This window comes from Solea senegalensis, linkage group LG18, assembly GCF_019176455.1.
Source record: "Solea senegalensis isolate Sse05_10M linkage group LG18, IFAPA_SoseM_1, whole genome shotgun sequence".
NCBI classification, from domain to species: domain Eukaryota; kingdom Metazoa; phylum Chordata; class Actinopteri; order Pleuronectiformes; family Soleidae; genus Solea; species Solea senegalensis.
In genome coordinates this window covers 17127268-17149482 of record NC_058041.1, presented here as the reverse complement: position 1 = coordinate 17149482, position 22215 = coordinate 17127268, and the positions used below count along the sequence as shown (strand labels likewise).

Below are 22215 nucleotides of genomic sequence, written 5' to 3'. Positions count from 1 at the left end.
GTTTACATACTGTGCATAGTGGGTCTGTCAGACACAAAAGAGCTGTGACTGATTGTTGGTGTCACCTTGCCTTAACCTTTAGCTGCACATTATTATGCAACTTTCTATGTTACTCTGCGTAAAAAGTCCAAATTCAGTAGATGACAAAATTGGAAATTAAATGTGTTTCTTTAATTCTTTAGTTCTCCTTGGTCTCATCTGACCAGAGCACCTTCTCCCACATGTCAGCCGTGTCTCCCACATGTCTGCCGTGTCTCCCACATGTCTGCCGTGTCTCCCACATGTCTAACTCCAAATGCGACTTCTTACGTCTTTCTTTCAACAGTGGCTTTCTTCTTGCCAGATTTATGGAGTGCAGAACTAATAGAGTGTCCCAACTCAGATGCGGATCTCAGAGTTACCATGGGCCTCTTGGTTGTTTCTCTGATTAATGCTATCCTTTTGCCCAGACTGTCAGCTTTGGTAGACGGCCATTTTCAAGTGATAGATTTAATAGTGCTCAGTGATATGTTCAAAGCTGAAAACTGAACTGGGATGGAGGTCAATTTTACTCATTTCTTTTTAGGACTTGTCCCTTTAATGGAGTGTTCCCACCAGCTCGCATCGCCCCCATTATTTTGCATTTCCACTAGCAAAGTACCTGGTACTTTTTTTAGTCCCTGCTCTGGCGAGGTTCCAAGCGAACAGAGGCGATACTATGCATGACGTCGCCAGAGTCAGTGCCGTCAACAGTTACCAGGGAAGGGTAGGAGGAGTCTAGTGTATTTAGGGACAGCACTGCTGATCACGAGTGGCATCGAATATCAACAAAAAGTCCAATATTGTGCATCCCAAAGAACAGAAACTAATAATATGACTCGTGTGCTGCGTCCATCTGAAAATAGACTCTGCATCAGCCCTGAATGAGGGAGCATGTGTGTATAAAGCAGCAGAGCAGGAGCAGATGTCTTGCTTTACTAGCATAACGTTGTTGCCTACATCTCTCTTGGCTCAAAATCACTTCCTGTTTGCAGAGCAACACATGAACTAAACACTGCTATACTGCAAACCACAGAGGGTCGTGTGGAGCTGATAGACTGAACAATGACTACCACAGACATTTGTTTATATTTAAAAATGTATGCCGTACAGTTTGATACATAATACAAAAATGAATTATTCATACTAATTACAAAGTCAATGAACTACTTTGACTTGAAGGAATATGGGTTGTGCCATTGTGGCATCCATCCGCAATAGAACAGCAATGCTGCTGAAAACATACTGTAGGGGAAACTCTGTGAACAGAGATAAAGCATACATGATAAACCACTAAAAGCACTGGACAAAAGGCTCCTGCCTCTGCTAACTCAGTACATACTTTCTCTAGCTACAGTATATGTTCACACTATAGGCCCAACCTATTTTAAAACTATACTTAAGTTTAGGGCTGCAATGATTAATCAATTACTAACTGACTACTAAATTAATCAACTAATTTTAGAATCTATTAATTGGTGTGATTTAATTTTAATAAAAATGAAATAGGGCTGCAAATAAGTATTTTCCTTAACAATTAATCTGTCGTTTATTTTCTTAATTCACTGAGATTGTAGGATGTCAGAAAATGTTGATCATTGTTTATCAAACCTAGAAATGATGATGTTCTCGTTTTGTCCACAAACCAAAATATACCGTTTAACGATTTCTTTGTTACATGGAGCAAAGAAAGCAGAAAATATTCACATGTGAGAAGCTGAAAAATCTGAAAAGCTTGTTTTTATTTATTGAAAAAGATGATTCATTTACTAAGGGATTAATAATCAATTAATCTAGTAATCGTAGCAGCCCTAGATTAAAACAAGTTCTCTGGTTTTTCTCAGCTACTTTTAAGTGAATATTTTCAGGTTTCTTTGCTTCATCCAACAAATAAATTATTAAGACTGAATAGTTTTGACTTGAAATTATTTTGAGGTTTGGAAAACACCGGTCAACATTTTCTGACACTTAATGGACTAAACAATGAATCAAGAAAGCAATCAACAGACTAATCAACTATGAAAATAATCATTAGTTGCAGCCCTTCTAAGGTTGTACTTTGTTTAAGCTTAAAACAGTAGATGTGTTTGGAAATAAAAGTAAACCAGTAGCTGCAGATTAGGAGTGACAGTGTTAACAATACAGAGGCAAGTTTACGTTTGTGAGTGCAGACTCTGCACAGGAGCTGAATGAACTGCTTAACAAGTTACCTCCATGGCAACAGAAGATCTTCTCGTCAACAATGGCTGCCACAGGTAAACAGTTGAAGCAGTCGGTGAAGGTCTTCCACAGCTTTATGTTGTATCGCCTCTTACCTGTGGAAGAAAACAGCACACAGTCACAATCTAATCTCAAGACCTGTAAAACTTTAACAGCTGCTGCGTTTATTGAGAAATATTTCAGACAACATAATCATAATTACATAATCATGGCTGCATGCACAGCAGAGAAAGGCATGTGATTAATCACTGCCCATTCTGCCTGATCATGCCTTTTAGCCCCAAGCCTGTTGTACAGAGAGGCCCTTCGTGCTGATGCTTTTGTTATGATTACTGAGCGAGCGTCACCATCAGCTGCACCTTCAACAGAACGGCTGCAAGTCAGACTCATGATTCATCAAAGCAGCTTTTTATTTTCCGTGTAAACAGGAGCCAAATTGTACAAAAAAAGAGAAGAGCAATTTTTGTTGTTAAAGTCAACACAATCCTAACACAATCCCTTTTTTGATCCACAAAAGGGATTTTTAGTTTATGTTGGTAAATTGCTCAGCAATAGGGCTGGGTACCGAAGTTTGGTTCTTTTATGGTACCGACCGAAATGTAGTATCTGTGTTAACTACACCAACGTGTGTCGTGACTCGTGATGAAGGGGTTAAAAATGCAACCGAGGTCAAAAATATGGCTCAATTTTAACAAAATGAATGCAAATAGTGTGGAACAGGCAAGTTTACATTAGCAAAATTCGTATTGTATGTTTGTTTACTTGAATGAATGTCACTGCAACGTAATATGTGCTTAAACTGGGATCCTTTCGTGTGTAGCTTTATTTTATGGCTATATAGCCAACTAAATCAAAAGCTAACAAAAGATAGACCGTAACTGATAAAGTATAGCTTGTTAAAATCTATTGCATCGGCTGGTTTAACAGCTCACTGTTATGTTTATCTTGTCCTCACAGTAGCCTCTGACCCTGATGTGAGGAGGACTACGCCAGTCAGTGTGAATCCGTTCACACTGGCAGAAAAAGGGAACACTAGTAAAGAAAAACAAGATGAGTGCCACCGGGCAGTCACAAACTTTATTGTTAAAGGTTTGCTGCCCTTCTCTCCAGTGGAGGTGAGTAAGCTGTAAAGGGTATTGTTGACCAGTTGAGTCTAGGTTATCTCTCAGCCTGGATAATGTTTTTTTGAACAATAATAATAATAATAATAATAATAATACAACCATGTTAATGTTGATGTTTTGTGTTCTAATGTCAAATAGGGAGATAAGACATGTTGAAGAACTGCTAAGAAACCTCTATAAGTTTCTGTGAGGTCCTTAATGAAAAGGACTTGTCACTTGTTTGCAATTGTTCTCTTTGCACTGAAAATTATGTTTAAAAAAAAAACTGCTTTGAGAGAAAAAATGCAAAAGCTGAAAAATAAAAACTCAAGATTTGTACTGTAGTGTCAAATGTGTCATTTTCTTTTATAGAACTGATATTATAAAACTGGCATCGAAAACATTTTTCTCACATATTTGTCTATTCGATTTGTGATATAACTTTTAAGTAATTTTTTTTAATCATTTACTGTGTTATAGACTCAAAACAAGATGGAGCTTCACCTCATGATAAAATATTAACTACTGTACACCAGAACTGAATGATTTGGGGAAAATATCTCAAAAGATATTGCATTTGCCTTTTTTTTGTTGCAGACCAACATTCAGAATGTAAGTAAATTAAAATGTGATGGAGCATTGGCACGTCAGCATCAAAACACTAACTACTCTATACTGTATTAAAAACAATCCCTTTTGTATTGGAGAGATGAGAGCTTAGAGATTTTTCCACCATTCCACCAAAATTTAATTACTGCAGAATTTGCGATTTGCATTGGTTCAAACTGCAATTTTGATCTTAAAGTAATCGTTTTTCTCAGCCCTGCTATACACTAACATGAGAATGATAACTTAAAGATATAATTTAAATGTTTAACATTTCACTATTCAGCACAGCTGTCACACTAACATACACAGAGCAATTAAAAATAGAAAAGCTAAAGCTATTAACATTGTTTTGAATTGGGATTTTGGGTTAGCCCATAATGGGAACCTCATTAGCTGTCGTGCAACTTCATCACTTGATGGTAGCATCCTTTCTGGTATGTGAAGGCCACTGTAGTTCCCTACCATGGTTTGAAAAGGGAGGGTGAGTGCAGTCGTCCTCCATTAGCTGCACTCTGCAGTCTTAGAGTTCACCAATTCTTACACTCCCATACACTTACCCAAAATATGAAATAAAATAAAAAATCCATGGACATGACTTACACTCATCGTAGAAGCCATATATTCTGTTGATGGAGGCGCACTCGTGATTTCCTCTCAGCAGAAAGAAGTTTTCTGGGTATTTGATCTTGTAAGCCAGCAACAGGCAGATGGTCTCCAGGGACTGCTTGCCTCTGTCTACATAGTCTCCCAGGAACAGGTAGTTGCTCTCTGGTGGAAAGCCTCCATATTCAAACAGCCTCAGCAGATCGTAGTACTGCCCATGAACATCACCTGGTGAAAAAGGCAACATTAGAATGGAAACAACAATGCGGCTCAAAATTGTGTATGAGCACAACACAAGGTAAGGGACTCAAATAAAGGCACAACACTGGGCACATCGAAATTTAAAAACAGCCCTTGTAGCCCACGTTGCCATGGCTTAGTTTTAGAATAACACTGTTATTCCTGTGTTGCCCGACTTGTTTTTTGTGATGATGCAACAACTAACTGAATGTGCAAGCTTGCATCTAGCACAAGCATGCAGGTAATTCTGAGTGCAGTGCAAACTCAACCAGTTCCTGTAATTTTCTGGCTGTTCCTTTACAATAGCACTGTTCATTAACTGGCATGAGCAGTATGACATCAGAGGGCAACTCCCAGATGAGTAGAAGTGCTAAACAGCACTGTACTGACAAGCCCATATTATCCCTCTCATCTCTTCAGATATGTAATTACAAGAGAAGGCAACTACCACACACTGCGGTGTCTGGTAAACTTAAATTTTGTTATCTACTTAAATTAGGAATTCAAAAATGATCTAGTATCGAGTAATAACAATTTATCTGACACGTATGGCACATTATTGCACACCAGCCATCTGAAAGTGTTTGTAAAAGCTGTGTGGCCATATTTGAAAGTTGCCTTAAAGAAGACAAATAAGCCTCACCACAAATCTTTAGGGGTGCCTCAAGTTCCAGGAGGATTGGCTGGCTAAGAAAGATCTCCCGGGATTTGAGGCAGAGACCACGGATTTCATTCTCTGTCAGTTGAACATTTTTGCCAGGCCTGGAGCCTTTCACTGTGGAGGAAAAAAATTGGACAAGGGTTACAAACAACGGTGGCGTAATGGGTGGACGATTCATGTTTTTTTTTTTTAAACAGTGTGCAAATATATACTTTAAGAATTTCAACAGGATATTTGAAAGACCGCTCAAGTGAGTTAGTGCAATTTAAACTCTGATATAAAAAAGTTACACGTTGACGTGTAAGGTTGGCACATGTAAGCTGAAAAGTGTACACACTGATCTATTTCGAGCCATAAACTTCTCTCCATTATCACAGCTGAAACTATTATGTAAGGAATGTAAGATTACTACAATCAAGTGTCAGCCATTTATTTAACCAATCTAAAAGCAACAGTTTATCGGGAGAAAACCCAAAAAGGGACATCCTGCAAACAACTAACGAAATTATTAAAAATAAACAAAAAAACATTATTTTCATGTTAAAGAAATGGGAAAGAAATCTGCAAATATTGCTGAATTCCATTAATGAATTATAGTTGTTGGGTTCGCTAATGTAAAATCATAATCTGAAAAGTGAAGAGAAAATGTTTACATTCGTCTCAGCTGGGGAACCATTTCATCATTCTACATCCCAGCGTTGAGTAAAGAAGCAAGAAAGTAGGTTTCCAAATGACAAAACAGCTTCGACATATAAATACTTTAACTAATGAGATATACTCTATTTTAGCTATGATTTTGAAAATGTATGGCAGCGCCCGCCCAGTCGAATTTGATGTTCAAAGACTGCTATGGTATGAAGCTAAGGTACAACATGCCGTCAATCCAAGTGAGGTTCAAAGTGAATACAACCTTTAGAGTTCTAATGTTTTAAAGATTACTTATAGTTCAGATGCACACGGCTTTACCCTTTCATTTGAGTGTCTGGGACTTTAAACACACATTCCTAATGTCGAATGTATGAATACACACAGCAAACAATACATAAAACTATTAATTGGCTTCACATTACCAACACATTTTAGACAACGTTTCACTAATAAAAGGCAAGGGATGACGTTTGGTCGCTAACAGAGCAGAAGAGGTTATCGTTGTCTAGCTTCCTCTGTTAGCTAAAATGGCTACCTCAGTGAAGAAATATCGACCGAAATACTGAGTCTTACCTTCCAGCAGACGCTGTATAATGGAGTCGATGTTCAACTTATCGGCTTCGGCCATGCTAATCCTCTATTCTATTCGATTTCTAATAACGTATCTCAATTCAAGACGCCGTAAATCTGAATCTAAACCGAGTAAAGGTTAGCTCAAACAGTTTACCGTTAATCTGCTATCGTTAGCCTGCTACCTTGCTAACCTTGGGGCAGAAATTGCAACCTCAAAAACAGGAGGCCTGGGGCAGAATTGTTGCTGTAATGATGCCTAGCATGTACTTCAGAAATCCACATTAGTCATATATTTCCAGTACATATCCAAATGCCCTTTAAATGTTCGGATTTTGTCGCGCAGACCCTGTTTAAGCGGCAGCTAATAGCACCATGCCATTGACCAAAAAAACGGCTAGATAAACGTTAGCTTAAAATCAAGGATGAACGGAAGCGGTCTGAGAGACACCGCGCTGCTATTGGTCAATTTGTCCGGAAGGCGGTACTTAAGAGAACAATGGTACTCCCGGATTGGCTGTGACCAAAGTCTGTCAGTATTTATACATCTTAAATCGTAATAAAATGGGACGACTATCCTCGAATATATCACACTTTTGCAGTTCTTAATAAAACGTCTTATTAAAGAATACATGGTCCACCGTGTTTGTACTAATGTATTCAGTAAGCCGCTTTTACACCCCTTTGTATTTGTTGCGCAGTACAGCGACACCCACGGAAGTGACCAAGATGGGAAGAATTGACGGGATGACGTAATGTCCCGGCGCCTGCTGACAACCGACACGCAACGGGTGATTCATTCAACAGGGATGGTTTAGCTTAGCTTCTGTGCTATTTCACTGTAAGACAAACATGACTCCACCTCGGACAGACATCAAGCTCTCTTTTTTTATATAACACTCTTTTTCATACAGTGCCAGTATCCAGTCATGAAGCTGCTTCATAAAGACATAGAGAAAGATAATGCCGGGTGAGTGACTTGCCACCGTTAGCATGCTAACCAGCATGCCACATAACAGCTGACTGCACATGTAGTAAATATCCACGTCATTTACATCCACAAGTAGCAACAGAGACGCAGGGGGTTGAATTTGTACGGTAGAATTCCATCTTATCTTTAATAGTGTGACACAAGGTACACGTTGTTCTTATTATTACACAAACAAAGAGTACAACTCTGATTGTGTGTATACAGCCTTAGCTTTCATGGCTAATGAGAAAACAAAACAACCCTCCGCTTGTGTTACAACGTCATCGTTACTGTAGCAGCATCATTGATACTGCGTCATTACACAGTCTGTCTCATGTCATTGCAAAATGGGCTGACAAGCAGAAGTGCGTGCTTTGTGGGGTGTGTACTTACTGGACTTATGATTTCTGTGTCATACATACAGTTGGCACAGGGCTGGTAGTTATGGCCAAAAATGTTTTCTTTTAACTTGATAAATATCAGAAAGTTGGCTTTTGCTCTTTGTTAAGTGTAAGTTTCAGTGGTTTACCATGTTTTCAGACGTCCTGTGTGAATGTGTAACTCAAACAGCTGAATTGGTGAAGGAATATGTTAAGAAAATATTGTGGATAAGAAAATGGCTGTTTGACAACAGTGTAAATATTCAGAGATATAGATTTCATTTGGAATATTGTTTATCTTCATTTGTAGGGCTACAACGTGCTTTCTCTGCTGTCCCTAATCACATAAAAATAATGCGAAGAACGTTTTGCAAAACACTATTTGTAACACATTGTATTACACAATGTAACATTGGCACCTCATTCACTCCTATATACTGTAGTGCTGGACAGTATATTAATATCATATCTGTATCGTGACATGAGACAAGATATGGTTTTAGATTTTGGATATCATCATATCGTGATAAGGTACCTGTGATGAAATGTCCTAGTTTAAAGGATGTTGCATTGATAATTATCGTATTTATTCTTTTGAATACATTTGTGAAATACACTAAGTATGTATTATTAGTGCAATATTATATTTATTGATTAAAAAATATATGGAATCCACAAAATAATGTTTAAAAAGTCACTTCTTTAATTTTCAGCCTATTTTTTTCTGTTACCACACAATTTTACTATATTTACAGGCATTTTCATTGTTTCTACTACACATATATATCCGTCATTTAACATTAAAAAGATAAATTAAATAAAAATAAAATAAAATAAAGTAGTATTATCTGAAATGAAAGGTAATAATTAGTGTATTTAGACTTAGACTTAGACTTCCTTTTATTGTCATTGCACAGAAAACACAGCAGTGAAAATTTTTCGTTGCTTGCTATTTAAGATCCTGTAATACAGATCATAGTTTGTTTGAAAGTTGTTTTTGTATTTACCGTGTATTGTCACTGAGAAACAACTTGTGTGCAGCTTTATATCCACACATATTGGGATATTGGCCAAAATATCCAGATGTAATTTAAAAGTCATATCACACAGCCTTACAGAAATGTTGATTTGATTTATATCAATTTATTTATTTTTCTTCAGTCAGGTGACTCTGGTGCCTGAGGAGGCAGAGGATATGTGGCACACCTACAACCTGCTGCAAGTAGGAGACAGTCTGAGAGCATCCACTATCAGGTAAACACTAACTTGTCTATTATATTAAAGTTACTACTGAACCTGTTATTTACACGTCTGTTTTTGCAAGAATGAGTTTTTGTCTTTTGTATGAAATATGGATGGGGCAATATACAATTGTATCACACATTGCCATAGCTGAAGATGCAGAGATGTTCACTGGGAGTGACCAGGATGGACAGGATTAGAAATGAGCAACAGTTTGGAGATAAGAGAGTAAGTAAGAGAATCAAGGTTGAGATATTTTGGTCACGTGCAAAGGAGGGATAGAGATTATGTTGGACAAAGGATGTTGAAGATGGAGCTGCTGGGCAGAATACACTATTGGAGCGGGTGTTGAGGATAAGGCTGAGCTCAATGACGGTCTCAGCTGTAGCCTGCCTTCTTCACCCTGTGTGCCAAGGGTGCAGTGCAAATAATATGACAAAAAGAAATGAAGGACAGTAAATGTAAATGTGGGCCCCTATACTACAGCAACCCAAATACATACATTTTTAATTTATAGTTTATTTGGAAAGGACAGTGCATGATAATGAACATTTCAAGAATGTAAACACACTAGATTATAGCCAAAGGCTATTTTCCATCTGTTAAACCAGGATCCATCATTCAGAGATGAATATGCCTGAGTATATGTGTTCTTTTCATAATCACACTGGAAAGTGACGTCTAGACATGACTACTTGCTCTGCTTTTGTACACTGAATACACTGACTTATGCAAATGCTTCATCTGGGGTCTGTGCTACAAAGTGAGTTTAACAAATCCAGGATATGTTAGTCTGATTTGACTTAACATAACCTGGTGGGACATCTGCATAACTAGTATCACAAAGCTCCTTAAGAGATGATTCTTTTAAATTTGGGTTTATTTATCCAGCTCATGTGTGGAAGAAGATGAAAACTCTCTAACTACAAGTGGCATCAACAGAACCAAGTACAGTAGGCAACCTGGAAATGCTGGTGTTCAGTAGTAATGTCCAGTATATTTTCTATTTATTTACATAAATAGGGAGAGTGGGCTACAAAATAAGCTGAATTAATCATCAACTATTTAGCTTATCACTTAATTGTTTTGAGTGTTTTTATAATGATTAAAACAAGTACTAAGTGTTTTTCAGCTTATAACAAAGAAGTAATTAAAACTGAATCATTTTGCAGCCCCAAAATGCCGTATATATTTATTGCGGTATTCCAGTGAAGCTTATGACAGTGTACAGCTTGGCGTCATAGAGCTTTTTCTATGCATGTGGTTGTGATGATCCCTCCGGTTTTCTTCTGTCCACTTTGTTTGTTTCTTCATGCGGCTCAGTGTTTTGAACTGGAAAACACGTACACAGTTTGTCATCAGAATGACAAACTTACATTTCTTTCCTCTTGCTCCCCCAGGAAGGTGCAGACAGAGTCCACTACTGGAAGCGTGGGCAGCTCCAGAGTTCGCACGACTCTTACCTTATGTGTGGAGACAATCGACTTTGATTCCCAGGCTTGCAAGCTGAGAGTGAAGGGCACCAACTTAGAGGAGAACCAATATGTCAAGGTCTGAGATGTTTAAATGCCATCACAGCTGTGTTTTTTCATTACTTTTGTGTTGTTCCCAGACATCATGTACTCATGGGCCCCATAAGGGTTATATACATGCTGACAATATGAGTCCCAAGTGAGTTTGTCCGTGGTTTCCATGGTGTCTCCACACATGTTGACCCATGTTACTGAAACCATATGGGGCCTGCATAATTTGCCCACTTTAATCCGATGTCCAGGAAGCCTGGGAAGGCAACTAAGTGGGCGTGGGCTTGAAGTGTGCAAACACGGGTAAACATCATGGAAATATATGCACTAACAGATATTTTTTTTGCCATATACTTACACACTAAGTCTTCTTTTCTTGATGTTTACTCCTATTTAAATCGACTGTGTTGTGTTCTTCACTCCTCAGATGGGGGCGTACCACACCATTGAGCTTGAACTTAACAGGAAGTTCACTCTGGCTAAAAAGAGCTGGGACAGCGTTGTGCTGGATAGAATAGGTGAGCAGGTGCTGCTGTTAACTAGTGCTGTCAAGTTTGAACAAATGTATAATTACCCGTAATCCGATTGAATAAAATTTGATCAACAATAGAGAGTAAATTGTCACTAATGAGATGCAGCCTGCATTTCCAGCATGTAATTAGTAATTACAGTTTGAACATGAACGTTATACATTTAAAATAATATTGAATTTTGAATAAAAAGTGACAACCTCTGACTGCATTCACTGCTACAGTTTGCTTTGACCAAACCCCTGTGTTTGGATGATTTCAGCTCTCACTTCCCTCTTGCATGTCGACCAGAAATGTCACATGTTTACATGTTTACCAGATCAATATCCATGACCTTTACCAGCAATCAATTCTGAACATAATTGTTAGTTTCAGCCCTAGTGCCCACAACCTCAGATGTTCCATTTACCACTTTCTGCCTTCAGAGCAGGCATGTGATGCAGCCCAGAAGGCAGATGTGGCGGCTGTGGTCATGCAGGAGGGTCTGGCCAATGTGGTTTTGGTGACACCTGCCATGACTCTGCTCCGCGCCAAAGTGGAGGTCACCATTCCCCGTAAGAGAAGAGGAAGCTGCACTCAGCACGAGAAGGTACGTCACCACAAAGGTGGTGTAGTTGCATTACTATCTATGTATATGTATCTGTATATTACTGTGTGTATTGGAAGACAATATCGGTATCGGCCCATATTGGCTTTAAAATGTATTATCGGTTTTCAGCAAACACGCTAAGTTCCCCAAATATGACTAATGCCTAAAAGAGGAGGGACCATTTGTTAAGGAGCTTTGTAATATTAATATCCAGATGTACCAGGTTAGGTTAAGTCAATCCAGACTAACAAAAACATATCCTGGGTTTGTTGAACTCGCTTTGTAGCACAGACCCCAGATGAAGTGATTGCAGGGATACTCTCACTCTTTCATCTTCTACCTTTATCCTCCACATGAGGGTTACACGGGGGTGCCAATCTCAGCTGACCTGGGGTGAAAGGTCACCAGTCTATCACAGGACAAACAGCCATCCACTCTCACTCTCACACCTGCAGTCAAGTTAGAGTGTCCAATTAGCCTAATCCTGCAGGGATACTACATTTTAAAAAGGAGTCGTGTCTTCACCCCACTTTTCTATATATATGTTCAGCCATATTGCTCTGTGAGTGTTGTATGCTGGTTTGTCATTAGGGACACACAATATTGGACTCTTTAATGATATCAAATGTTTCCCTGCGACCAACTGCAGAGGTCATGTTTTTCATTTTCATGTAGCGGCAAAAGTAGATATACATTTTTTTCATTAAACAAAATAAATAAACATAAAATAATGACTGCTGGAGAGGGCGTAAGAAGTAAGTCGAGCTAGAGGCTTATTCAGCCTGCTGTTTCAGTCATTAGTCATATCGGGTTTGTCGATATCTGTTAATAAAGTCATAAAGTCATAAGGTCAATACAGGCTGTTGTGTTTGATGTGATGATTTGATTTGTGTTTGCAGGCTCTGGACAGATTCTATGAGGCTGTGATGCAGGCTATTCTTCGCCACATTAATTTTGATGGTAAGGCTGCTGCTGTGTTGTTAAACTATGCTGTTTCTGTGGCACGTTTGTGGTCATCATTATGGGTTTATGGTTGTTGTGAAGGAGGACGCTTGGTGTAACACAAGAGGACACAAGGGATAGTGCAAGATGGAGGCAGGTGATCCGCTATGGTGACCCTGAAAGGGGGAAACCGAAAGAAGATTAAGACTTTGCCTCTTCAAGAATTGAATCTTAAAGCATATTTTTTGCAATTCTGGTCGCTTTTGGCCTTTTTCCTCTATGGAGCTCCCCCTAGAGTTACAGAGTACATATTTTTATGACATTCATCCATTGTCGATCTCTTTAACCTCACTGTTGTAAAATCTTACCGTTTTCTGCTGACAGTAGTAGCGTTGTAGTTTCAAACCTTGAACTGACGTTTGGAAAAATAGGGAATTCAAGGAAAGGGAAAAATAGATATTTTTACAACTCAGTGGAAAACTGATGGAGGGAAGCACAATTTTTTTTAAATAATACTGCTATCCTAGCAATACAAAGCCACATCCAAATCGGTGAAGTATTCCTTTAACCATCACTCTGCAGCAATCCTGCATAGTTCTGCTTTAAGACCTGTTTACATGTCATTTTGTCTGGATTGTCATTTCTCCTTCGTCCTCCACCAGTGGTGAAGTGCGTCCTCGTTGGCAGTCCAGGGTTTGTAAAGGACCAGTTCATCAGCTACCTCTTTAAAGAGGCAGTGCGTCAGGACAACAAGGTCCTGCTGGAAAATCGACCCAAGTTCATGCTGGTCCACTCGTCGTCAGGTCATAAGTACTCACTCAAAGGTAGGAGCTGCAGGACTCTGACAGTAAAACAGTCACATCCCATCACAAGGTGAAAACAGTAACACAAATGACTGGCTTTTTGTAGAAATCCTGTCTGATCCCACTGTGACAAGTAGACTGTCTGATACTAAGGTGACTATACCTCCACATTTATACGTGATGCTGTAAAGCAGGGATGTCAGCGGGTGAATCAGAGGCCGTTTACTGTGTTAACTGGTGTTTGTGTGTAATGTTCAGGCAGCAGGAGAGGTCAAAGCCCTGGAGGATTTCTACAAGATGCTGCAGCATGAGCCTGACAGAGCTTTCTATGGGTGAGTGAGGGATAAACAGTGTTTAGGGCTGCACACTTAATGAAATGAAATAAAATGAATAATATATCCGATACATGCAATATCCAAAGTGAAAGACTCTGAAGTTCTACTTAAGTGCTGCAGAAATAACACATGACTTAAACTGATGGTTAAGCTTTTGGTTCTGAAGTAAAAACATGTTTGTCACATTTTCAGACACTACAAAATAATAAAATATAGAAAAATATAAGAGAAGAAGTACAAACTATACATGAAAACATAAGAATAAAGTCAAATATAATCAAAAAGATTCTCCAACAAGGACTAAACCATCAAAATAAAGTATTTATACATTCATCACAGCTAATTGATATACAGAAAAGAATAGTTAAGATTCAAAAGACGCTGCAATAGTGGTAGAAAACAGTCGCATTATTTTTATTTTGATTGTATCGTGCAGCTCACTCCAAGTGAGTAAGTGATAATCCAGCAACACTTTGTGTGTTTGCATGCTCACAGAGTGGCTCATGTGGAGAAAGCTGCGGACGCCCTCGCCGTCGACACCCTGCTGATCAGTGACAAACTCTTCAGGTATGTATTTACACAGAAAGTTTTCTATTTTGTCAAACACACACTTCACTTGACAGTTTGTAGAATTTTACTGTTTAGTTGACTCCAACTCATTAACTCATCGTCGATTCTCCGTCACTGACGGATATTTTTGTCCGTCGACGGTTTGTGTAAAAAAAAAAAAAAAACATGTCACGGCAGTTTCTATGATGACTCCGCCCACGTTGAGGAGGTACTATAGTAGGGCTGCACGATTCTGGAAAAAAATGTGAATCACAATTTTTCTTTTTCGTAGAATTGAGATCACGATTCTCTGGCACGATTTTTTTCACAAATCAAAATGTTTATTGCTCTCATGAACAAAAGTGCCAAACAGTGTGATGTGTTTAAGCCCTAAGTACCAGGTACTTAGGAAGTACCAGGTACTTAGGAAGTACCAGGTACTTAGGAAGTACCAGGCTCTTAGGAAGTACCAGTTACTTAGGATGTACCAGGTACTTAGGATGTACCAGGTACTTAGGAAGTACCAGGTACTATCGCTAGTAGAAAAGAGTCGAGATGTTGGACCTGTGTAGTGGAAGAGTGTCATTAGATTTTCCTGAACTTAATAACCTAATAATAGTAAATTATTGACTCACTGCACTGACTCGCGCACTGGTGTGGTTGTCGTGGTTGGAAGACAATAGGGAAATGACAGGAGAGCGACGTGAAGTGTGAGCGAGACGCACAAGTTGTTTTTGTACCACACACTTCCATGTGTGCGCAAGTGATGCGTCGAGTAGCGGTGTCACCAGAAAATAGGGCCCCCCCCCAAATGTCACGGTGTCATTGGAACACTGGGGGTAATCACTTGTTATGGGTCGACCGGTCACCCTCCCTCCTTGGTGTTTCAATGATCGACCCCCCCAATGTGGACACTGTGGCGGAGTGTTGTCGGCGGCGTCCAGGCGGACCCCATGCCTCAGAAAATACCCTCACAGACAAACAATGAAGAAAATACTTACCCGAAGCACATAATCATGGACTTGTTTGACAATGCTTTGTCTTTGCTTTTTCATTCTTTTCCTTTTAATGTAAAGCGACTTTGAGTTCATTGTTATTTATTTTTAAATGTAAAAGTTACGCTCTACAGTTTTATGTCCAAGAGAGTTGGACAATAAAGGCAGTAAAATGTCTCAGGTAATCTGTGATGAATTTTCCAGCCACACTTTAAACTTGAAGCAGTGAAACATGCTAAATATTTTAAATGAAGTATTTTATATTATGTGGATTAGAAAATACATGGAATGGATAAATTCTATTTTAAACTAGTCTCCAGAGAAACAACCTGTGTGCGACTTTATATCTGTTATAATGTCTTGTATATCAGAATATAGACTAGATATTCCTTATAAGCCATCTCAACCAGCTTTAAAGCAGTAGTAATTTAATTTATATTGTGATATATATGGATATTGAATGATGTAAACAAGTATATCATGGTAAGATCATGGTAAGATGTTTTTGTGTTTATACCACGTTTATACCAGACATCAGGACGTTCCCACGAGAAGTCGCTACGTCCGCTTGGTGGACAGTGTCAGAGATAACGGCGGCACCGTCAGGTACCGGTCTGCACCGGCACAACATCATTTGTCAAAGCATAAAGCTCGTGTCACTTTTCTCATATTTGTACATTTTGTCTTTTCATGCAGAATATTCTCAAGCCTTCATGTGTCTGGTGAACGTAAGTTCTATTCTGATTTCATCTGTTCTCCCTCGACAAGAAGCGCTTGTCCAGCGCTCGCCTAAAGCTGAAATTGACCATTTTTGCTTTAAACGTTTCACTATGACTTTGAAAAGAAAACAAAATAATTGGCATTAGCATTTACATTGATCTTCTATAAGTTTTGCTTTCACAATGTTTTTCCCTTGGTCACTTTCAGTAAAACAAGGACCAGTTGGGGTCATGTGGTGATGCATAGGCTAGCGTTGTTGCCTCGAGGGTGTGACCCCGCCTTTCACCCTATGTCAGCTGGGATTGGCTCCAGCTTCCCCACGACCCTCATGTAGAGGATAAAGTGTCAGACAATGAATGCATATCACGTAGAAACTCTGCAAAATTGAGTGAAGCACTGATTGAATGATTTGTTGATGACAATCTCGGGGTTCAGGAATGAAAGAATGACGCTGTCACTGTCCTCAGAACTCACCCAGCTGAGTGGAGTGGCCGCCGTCCTGCGGTTTCCAATCGCCGACCTGTCAGAGGATGAGGACGAGAGCAGCTCAGACGAAGACTGAGCGGCAGTGAGGAGCGAGGCGCGCTCACTGGGAGGGAAAAAAAAAGAAGGCGGTCGTGCATTTTCACAAGAATACATGGACTTGGTGTGTAGTAACGCTGCTGTTATGGTTTCCATCATGTCGACCTAATCAAGTTAAAAAAGAGGAAGGAATTATGAAATGCATACAGTTTAAGTTTTCAGCCACATTCAAGCAATAATCTTTGTTTCCAACTGTATATACAATCCAATCCAATATGTCTATTAAACAACAGAAACAGTCTACCGCTCGAGTGATTTCTCTTGTGATACGTGAAAGAAGTGCAAGTCAACACGAGGTATAAAAATAGAATTTATTACATGGAGTCATTTAGTTTTTTCATTGAGGAGCTAAAACTTCTGCATTTCAACAAACTAAAAATCAAGTTTACTCAGGATTTTCAAAGTTTTCTTTGCCTTTGTCTCTACAGAGCGCCCCCTTGTGTCTACCACTTTATCCTCACTATTGTAACGGCTTCCTCCTCCCTCTGCTGGGACCGATGAGCTGTGTCCATGCCGGTCAGCATCAGTGTTACTATCAGTGGTTCTGTGTTTTACAGTTCTCGTCGTTCAGAAAAACATCCAGCGTTTCCTCGCGCGTCGCCCCTCGCTCAGTCCCGCGGCCGCTTCCTTCGACAGCGGCGTTCTCGGTTTCTTTTCCTCCGACTCTGCCACGATGAACGTCTAAAATAACGCTATCGCTGCCTTGATATTATCACCAGTACCTGGCTAGTGGATGTTTGTAGTCTCTGGAGAGACTCCCTGATTCTGAGGACGCCGGGTCGCGACCCTGATCTTTGCAAGGCTGATTTTCCGCTAAGCCCCCTGTCTCCCCACAACAAGACATTTAACCATCACAAGCTGTTAAATTAGGTCAAAAGTCTGCTTTAATCCAATCTGTTGATATTTGACTGATGTTCTCTGTCAAAATATCAAATTGTAAATTTCCCTTGTGAAGAATTTCAGCAGCATTTTGAAACAACTGGCCTTTCATCATCATCATCTGTGTTGGCTGATTCCTACAACTCCTTTCTAATTCTAGCTCTGAGCGCGCGTTTATGTGCTGTGACACTCTTGGCGTCGCTATGTTGGGCACTGGAACGTCTTAATCCAGACTAAATCCTCCACTGTGCCCCAGTGCAGGTAGATAATGGAGCAAATCACCATGACGTGCATTATCTGGTGGCTGTTGCCCCAGTTGTCAAAGAGGCCCGGGCTGAAGCGCTCCGGGATCTGGACGATGTTCACCAGCCCGCCCAGCACAGCCAGAGAGTCCATGATGACAAAGAGACGCGTGGATTTTGGGCTGCCCATGCCGCTGCCGTACACGCGGAAAAGGAAGAGGCTGAAGCGGAACAGGGCCTGCCAGACGAACGCCCGCAGCCGCAGGATGTTGGTGCGCGCTGTGGTAGCGCAGTAGATTCCATAGGCTGACAGGAGGATGTAGGCCAGCAAGGCCGTCTGCTGCAGGGCTGGGTAGCAGAGAAGGGTGACGTAAATGACGGGAAGAGCTCCTAGACGGGAAAGGGAATATGTAGTAATGAATGGACCAGCATCACTGAAACCATAATATATGGATATTTTATCTATAGACGTGACGTGAGACGACATCTGGTCTTAGATTTTGGATCTCGTCATATCAAGAGAAAGTATCTGAGAAGACAGCTTCCTAAGGCCCGCCCACAAACAAAAAATGCATTTTTAAATGATAAAATACAATATTTTTGAATGATTAAATCAATATTTTTTTGCTTCTTAAAAAGTTGTTTGAAAACATTGACTCAAATCCAATTCCATAGACCTCGCACCTCGTTAGACAGCTGCAACTCGGTATCAGAGTTCACCACCAGACCACGCCCCCTGCTCTCCTCCCAGCTTCTTGGCATTTTTTGGGGTTTATTTCCCCTTAAAGTCAGTCACTGTATTTAATACTGCGTCAACTCAGCCACATACTACACTTAAACTTGATTTTCCTAGTAGAATAAAACCAGCAGTAAACTCTTGTTACTGTCACTGTTACTTAACTGACACATTTCTAACACTCAGAACGTCTTGATTCTTCCTTGACTGTGGAAATATGTCGTAGACTTTAATGAAAGGTCCACTTACTTTTCTCTATAATGACAAGAAAGCCAGTTTATCTGCTTTGATTGATAATACAATTGAAAGCCTTTGTTGTCATTTCGTCGTACAATAAATCAGAATTGCTACCTTTTGAAAAGCAGAGCAACTTAAATATTAAAAAAGTAAAGTAAATACTAGTTCATTGTGAATTTTGGCCTCGTTCATGTCTGCGATACCTTTATCAAACCGCCTGCTGCTTTATCTCACGTGGAATCTGAAGTGTGTAAGATTCAAAGTCTCCTGGACCAAAGTCTATGGAGAGAGTCACATGACACAAGGGCAGCTGCTATAGTTCCGACACTGAGGTCAATGATTTTTCTCTATGGACTTTGGTGCGGGAGAGTGAGCAGTTTACTAACTTCGGTCTCCCGTCAGAATAAAGTATAACAGACATTTGACTAGGTCGGCGTTTAGTGAGTGCAAGCCTCGACGTCTCCAGCTCGCTCTGTGTGCCGAGGTCATGTCAGAGACACGCCCAGACTATGTTTATGCGTCACATGATACGACTACACAACACAAGTAGCTGAACTATCCCTTTAAGCTCAAACACACACAAAGCTTACCCAGTGTGTTCACCAGACACACCCCTAACATGTCCAGGGAGAGCAGGGTGTCGTACACATGTTCTCCACCCACATGGTTCATGAACACATGATAGACCACTGAGCCCATGGTGGGGCAGAGGCAGGCCAGGTAGTGGACCACACCGATCCACATGCTGTCCACCTCCATCCAGGGAATGCTGAAGGGAAGCAGCACCAAGAAAAGGAAAAAAGGGATCCCTGAGGAGGGAAAGGTAGAAAAGGGAAGAAATGAAAACGTTTGAAATCTAGAAACATGTCATTTCATCTCTGACCTCGTGCAAATACAGCGTCCAAAGGTCTGCGCTCACTTCACAGTGTCTTTGTTTACTGCAGTGGTTCCCAAACACTGGGTCACATTTTGTACAGTGTACACTGTGTACAATCTAACATTTACAGGTGAATATGCCCCGCCCCTTCCTTTCCAAGGTGTGTTGGATTATCGATGAAGCCTTCGCTTAGCAACACAACACAGTCTCACATTGTAGACTCCTGAAAAAACATCTGTAGAGTTAAATATAAAAGGCTCATTATTCAAATATTCAAACATTCATACAATCAGGTATAAAAAGTATAAAAGTAATTTTATTTCATCTTTAAATTCTGCCAAATGAAAAATACTTTCACAGCTGCAGTCGGGTTTTAAGCACTTTATTTAAAACTGTAGCATGCAGCTTTTAAATGTTACTTTCAAACCATCGTCACATGACTTCACAAAGTGCTTATTAGGTCATCAGGTCCACACGACTCGCCCTGTGTTTCTCACTATAGGGTGTGTGTGTGTGTGTGTGTGTGTGTGTCTGGATCCACATTCCTGCACTGCACACAGGAAGTGATTCACTTCGTGTTAAGCTTAGTAAAGCGAACAGGGTTGACTGAAAACACAAGTCCATTTTAAAAGCTTCCGCAGTTTGACAGGATAAATGTGTCCTCGTGCTTTGTCCACATGTAACCAAGTATCTGTGAAAACTGAGCATTTCTATGCTTTGTGTTCTTCTGTCCACATGTAAACGTGAACATTGAAACACTTGAAAACTCTGGCTTCACGGTTAATGTGTGGATGAGGAAAATGGTGCTTTTGCAATGGCAAAGTTGCTGTTTTGAGTCACACGTGGGTCCAAAATAAAGGTCCAAATAACTCATCCTTAATAATACCAGCACCTCCACCTCTGCTCTGTGTCCACCTGGTCCAAAATGTCAGTCAGTCATTATCTAACCGCTTTATCCTCCATCAGAGGGTCGCGGGGGGTGCTGTGCCAATCTCAGCTACATCGGGCGATAGGCGGGGTACACCCTGGACACTCCTATGGTCAATTTAGAGTGTCCAATTTACCTAATCCCCACATTGCATGTTTTTGGACTGTGGGAGGAAGCCGGAGAACCCGGAGAGAACCCACGCACACACGGGGAGAACATGCAAACTCCATGCAGAAAGGCCCTTGTTCCAACCGGGGCTCGAACCCGGGTCTTCTCGCTGCGAGGCAAGAGTGCTAACCACTACACCGCCGTGTTTTTTTTTTTTGTCTGAGGTGCCTAATAATTATGCACACCTTGATATAGGGTGATGATCACTTTAGGCCACACCCTCCCTCATTACACAAATACACATCACATGATAATGCTGAAATCCAATTAGCATTCAAGTTCATAGATTGGAGTTAGAAAATATGCATGAAAATACTCCAAATACTCACTTGTCTAATAATTATGGCAACAGTGAGTGTTGTTGTTGATTCACCCTCTGCAGACGCACAAAAGCCCGGCGATGGTTTTGAACCGGTCCAGAACGAACCTCCTCATGGTGGAATCATTTTGTTACGTAGAGAGAATTTTCATCTCTTCTGTCACTGCTTGATATTCTCATTACAGCAGAAACTATGCGACGTTCGAATAATGTCACGTCGTTTCACATGAGACAAAGAAGTTACACACTGCAGCTTTAACTGTCATTTCAAGCGTGTCTGGGTTTGATTGAAGATGCTTCTGGACAGTTCTTGTAGAGACACGTCAGCCAAGACCCAGTTAACTGCAGGATAGTTCCAGGTGGAGGATTCCCTGGACAGATTACAGCTAATACCTCATATCCTCATTACAAACCCCTGTCATGTGCACTTATCTGGTTACAAGTGAGAGTCATGCACATATGTGACCTGTTTCACTTGGACATTCAAATCTTAACTTGAGCAAAAGCCCTTTTCTTTTAAAGGGAACTTGGATGAGTCACTTACTTACCATGGGTGTAAATGTTGCCCAGCTCGTTGTGGATGTAGAAGAGGCTCCTGAGACACTCCTGAGCTGTGGACACTGGCCTGTAACCCGTCAGGACATATTTGTTGAACTGAAGGTGCGCGGGAGTCTTTGCAAAGTCCAACAGCCGCGGCCCTTTGTAAAGCACCATCACTACTTCCTGTGCCCTCACACTGGTCCCTGTCCCTCACCACCTACATGCTTAGAAGATCCTGCACTCAGGACTCCAACGTAACTCAACGTTCTTCTCCTTCAAAGCCATCCTTGGACCAGACTAATTGCCAACAAGCAGCCTGTTGAGCTGGCAGGATGGCATGCCTTCAGGAGGACCAATAGGCAAGAGGCTGTAACTTGTAAGCCGGTGTAATCCTCCCAGAGAGCCACGTGCACTGCTGCTGCTGCTCCTTAACACAGCTCATTATTCACTAACACCT

The 22215-nt window shown here is 40.5% G+C and overlaps 3 protein-coding genes across 3 annotated transcripts in view; 1 reads left to right on the top strand and 2 right to left on the bottom strand.

The window, feature by feature from the left end:
• ppp1cab (protein phosphatase 1, catalytic subunit, alpha isozyme b) overlaps window positions 1-7098 on the bottom strand; it is a 10786-nt gene extending 3688 nt beyond the window's left edge. Inside the window, exons 1-4 of the mRNA XM_044013904.1 lie at window positions 6676-7098; window positions 5437-5568; window positions 4551-4781; window positions 2229-2333 (exon numbers count right to left, since the gene is read on the bottom strand). Of these exons, the coding sequence (XP_043869839.1) occupies window positions 2229-2333; window positions 4551-4781; window positions 5437-5568; window positions 6676-6730 (523 nt within the window). The 5' untranslated portion in view covers window positions 6731-7098. The remainder of the gene's footprint in view (window positions 1-2228; window positions 2334-4550; window positions 4782-5436; window positions 5569-6675) is intronic.
• Window positions 7099-7362: 264 nt separating this feature from the next.
• Window positions 7363-17075, top strand: pelo (pelota mRNA surveillance and ribosome rescue factor). The gene is made up of 14 exons (XM_044013903.1): window positions 7363-7463; window positions 7587-7642; window positions 9184-9276; window positions 10665-10815; window positions 11215-11305; window positions 11743-11906; window positions 12806-12866; window positions 13511-13672; window positions 13758-13804; window positions 13910-13983; window positions 14482-14553; window positions 16062-16136; window positions 16227-16258; window positions 16718-17075. The coding sequence occupies exons 1-14, from the start codon at window positions 7428-7430 to the stop codon at window positions 16810-16812; spliced, it is 1209 nt and encodes a 402-aa protein (XP_043869838.1). The 5' UTR covers window positions 7363-7427; the 3' UTR covers window positions 16813-17075.
• Window positions 17076-17129: 54 nt separating this feature from the next.
• LOC122759224 (progestin and adipoQ receptor family member 4-like) lies at window positions 17130-22071 on the bottom strand. Its single transcript, XM_044013906.1, has 3 exons — window positions 21767-22071; window positions 19517-19735; window positions 17130-18343 (listed from the first exon to the last, which is right to left on the bottom strand). The coding sequence occupies exons 1-3, from the start codon at window positions 21930-21932 to the stop codon at window positions 17913-17915; spliced, it is 816 nt and encodes a 271-aa protein (XP_043869841.1). The 5' UTR covers window positions 21933-22071; the 3' UTR covers window positions 17130-17912.
• Between the last annotated feature and the right edge of the window lie 144 nt (window positions 22072-22215).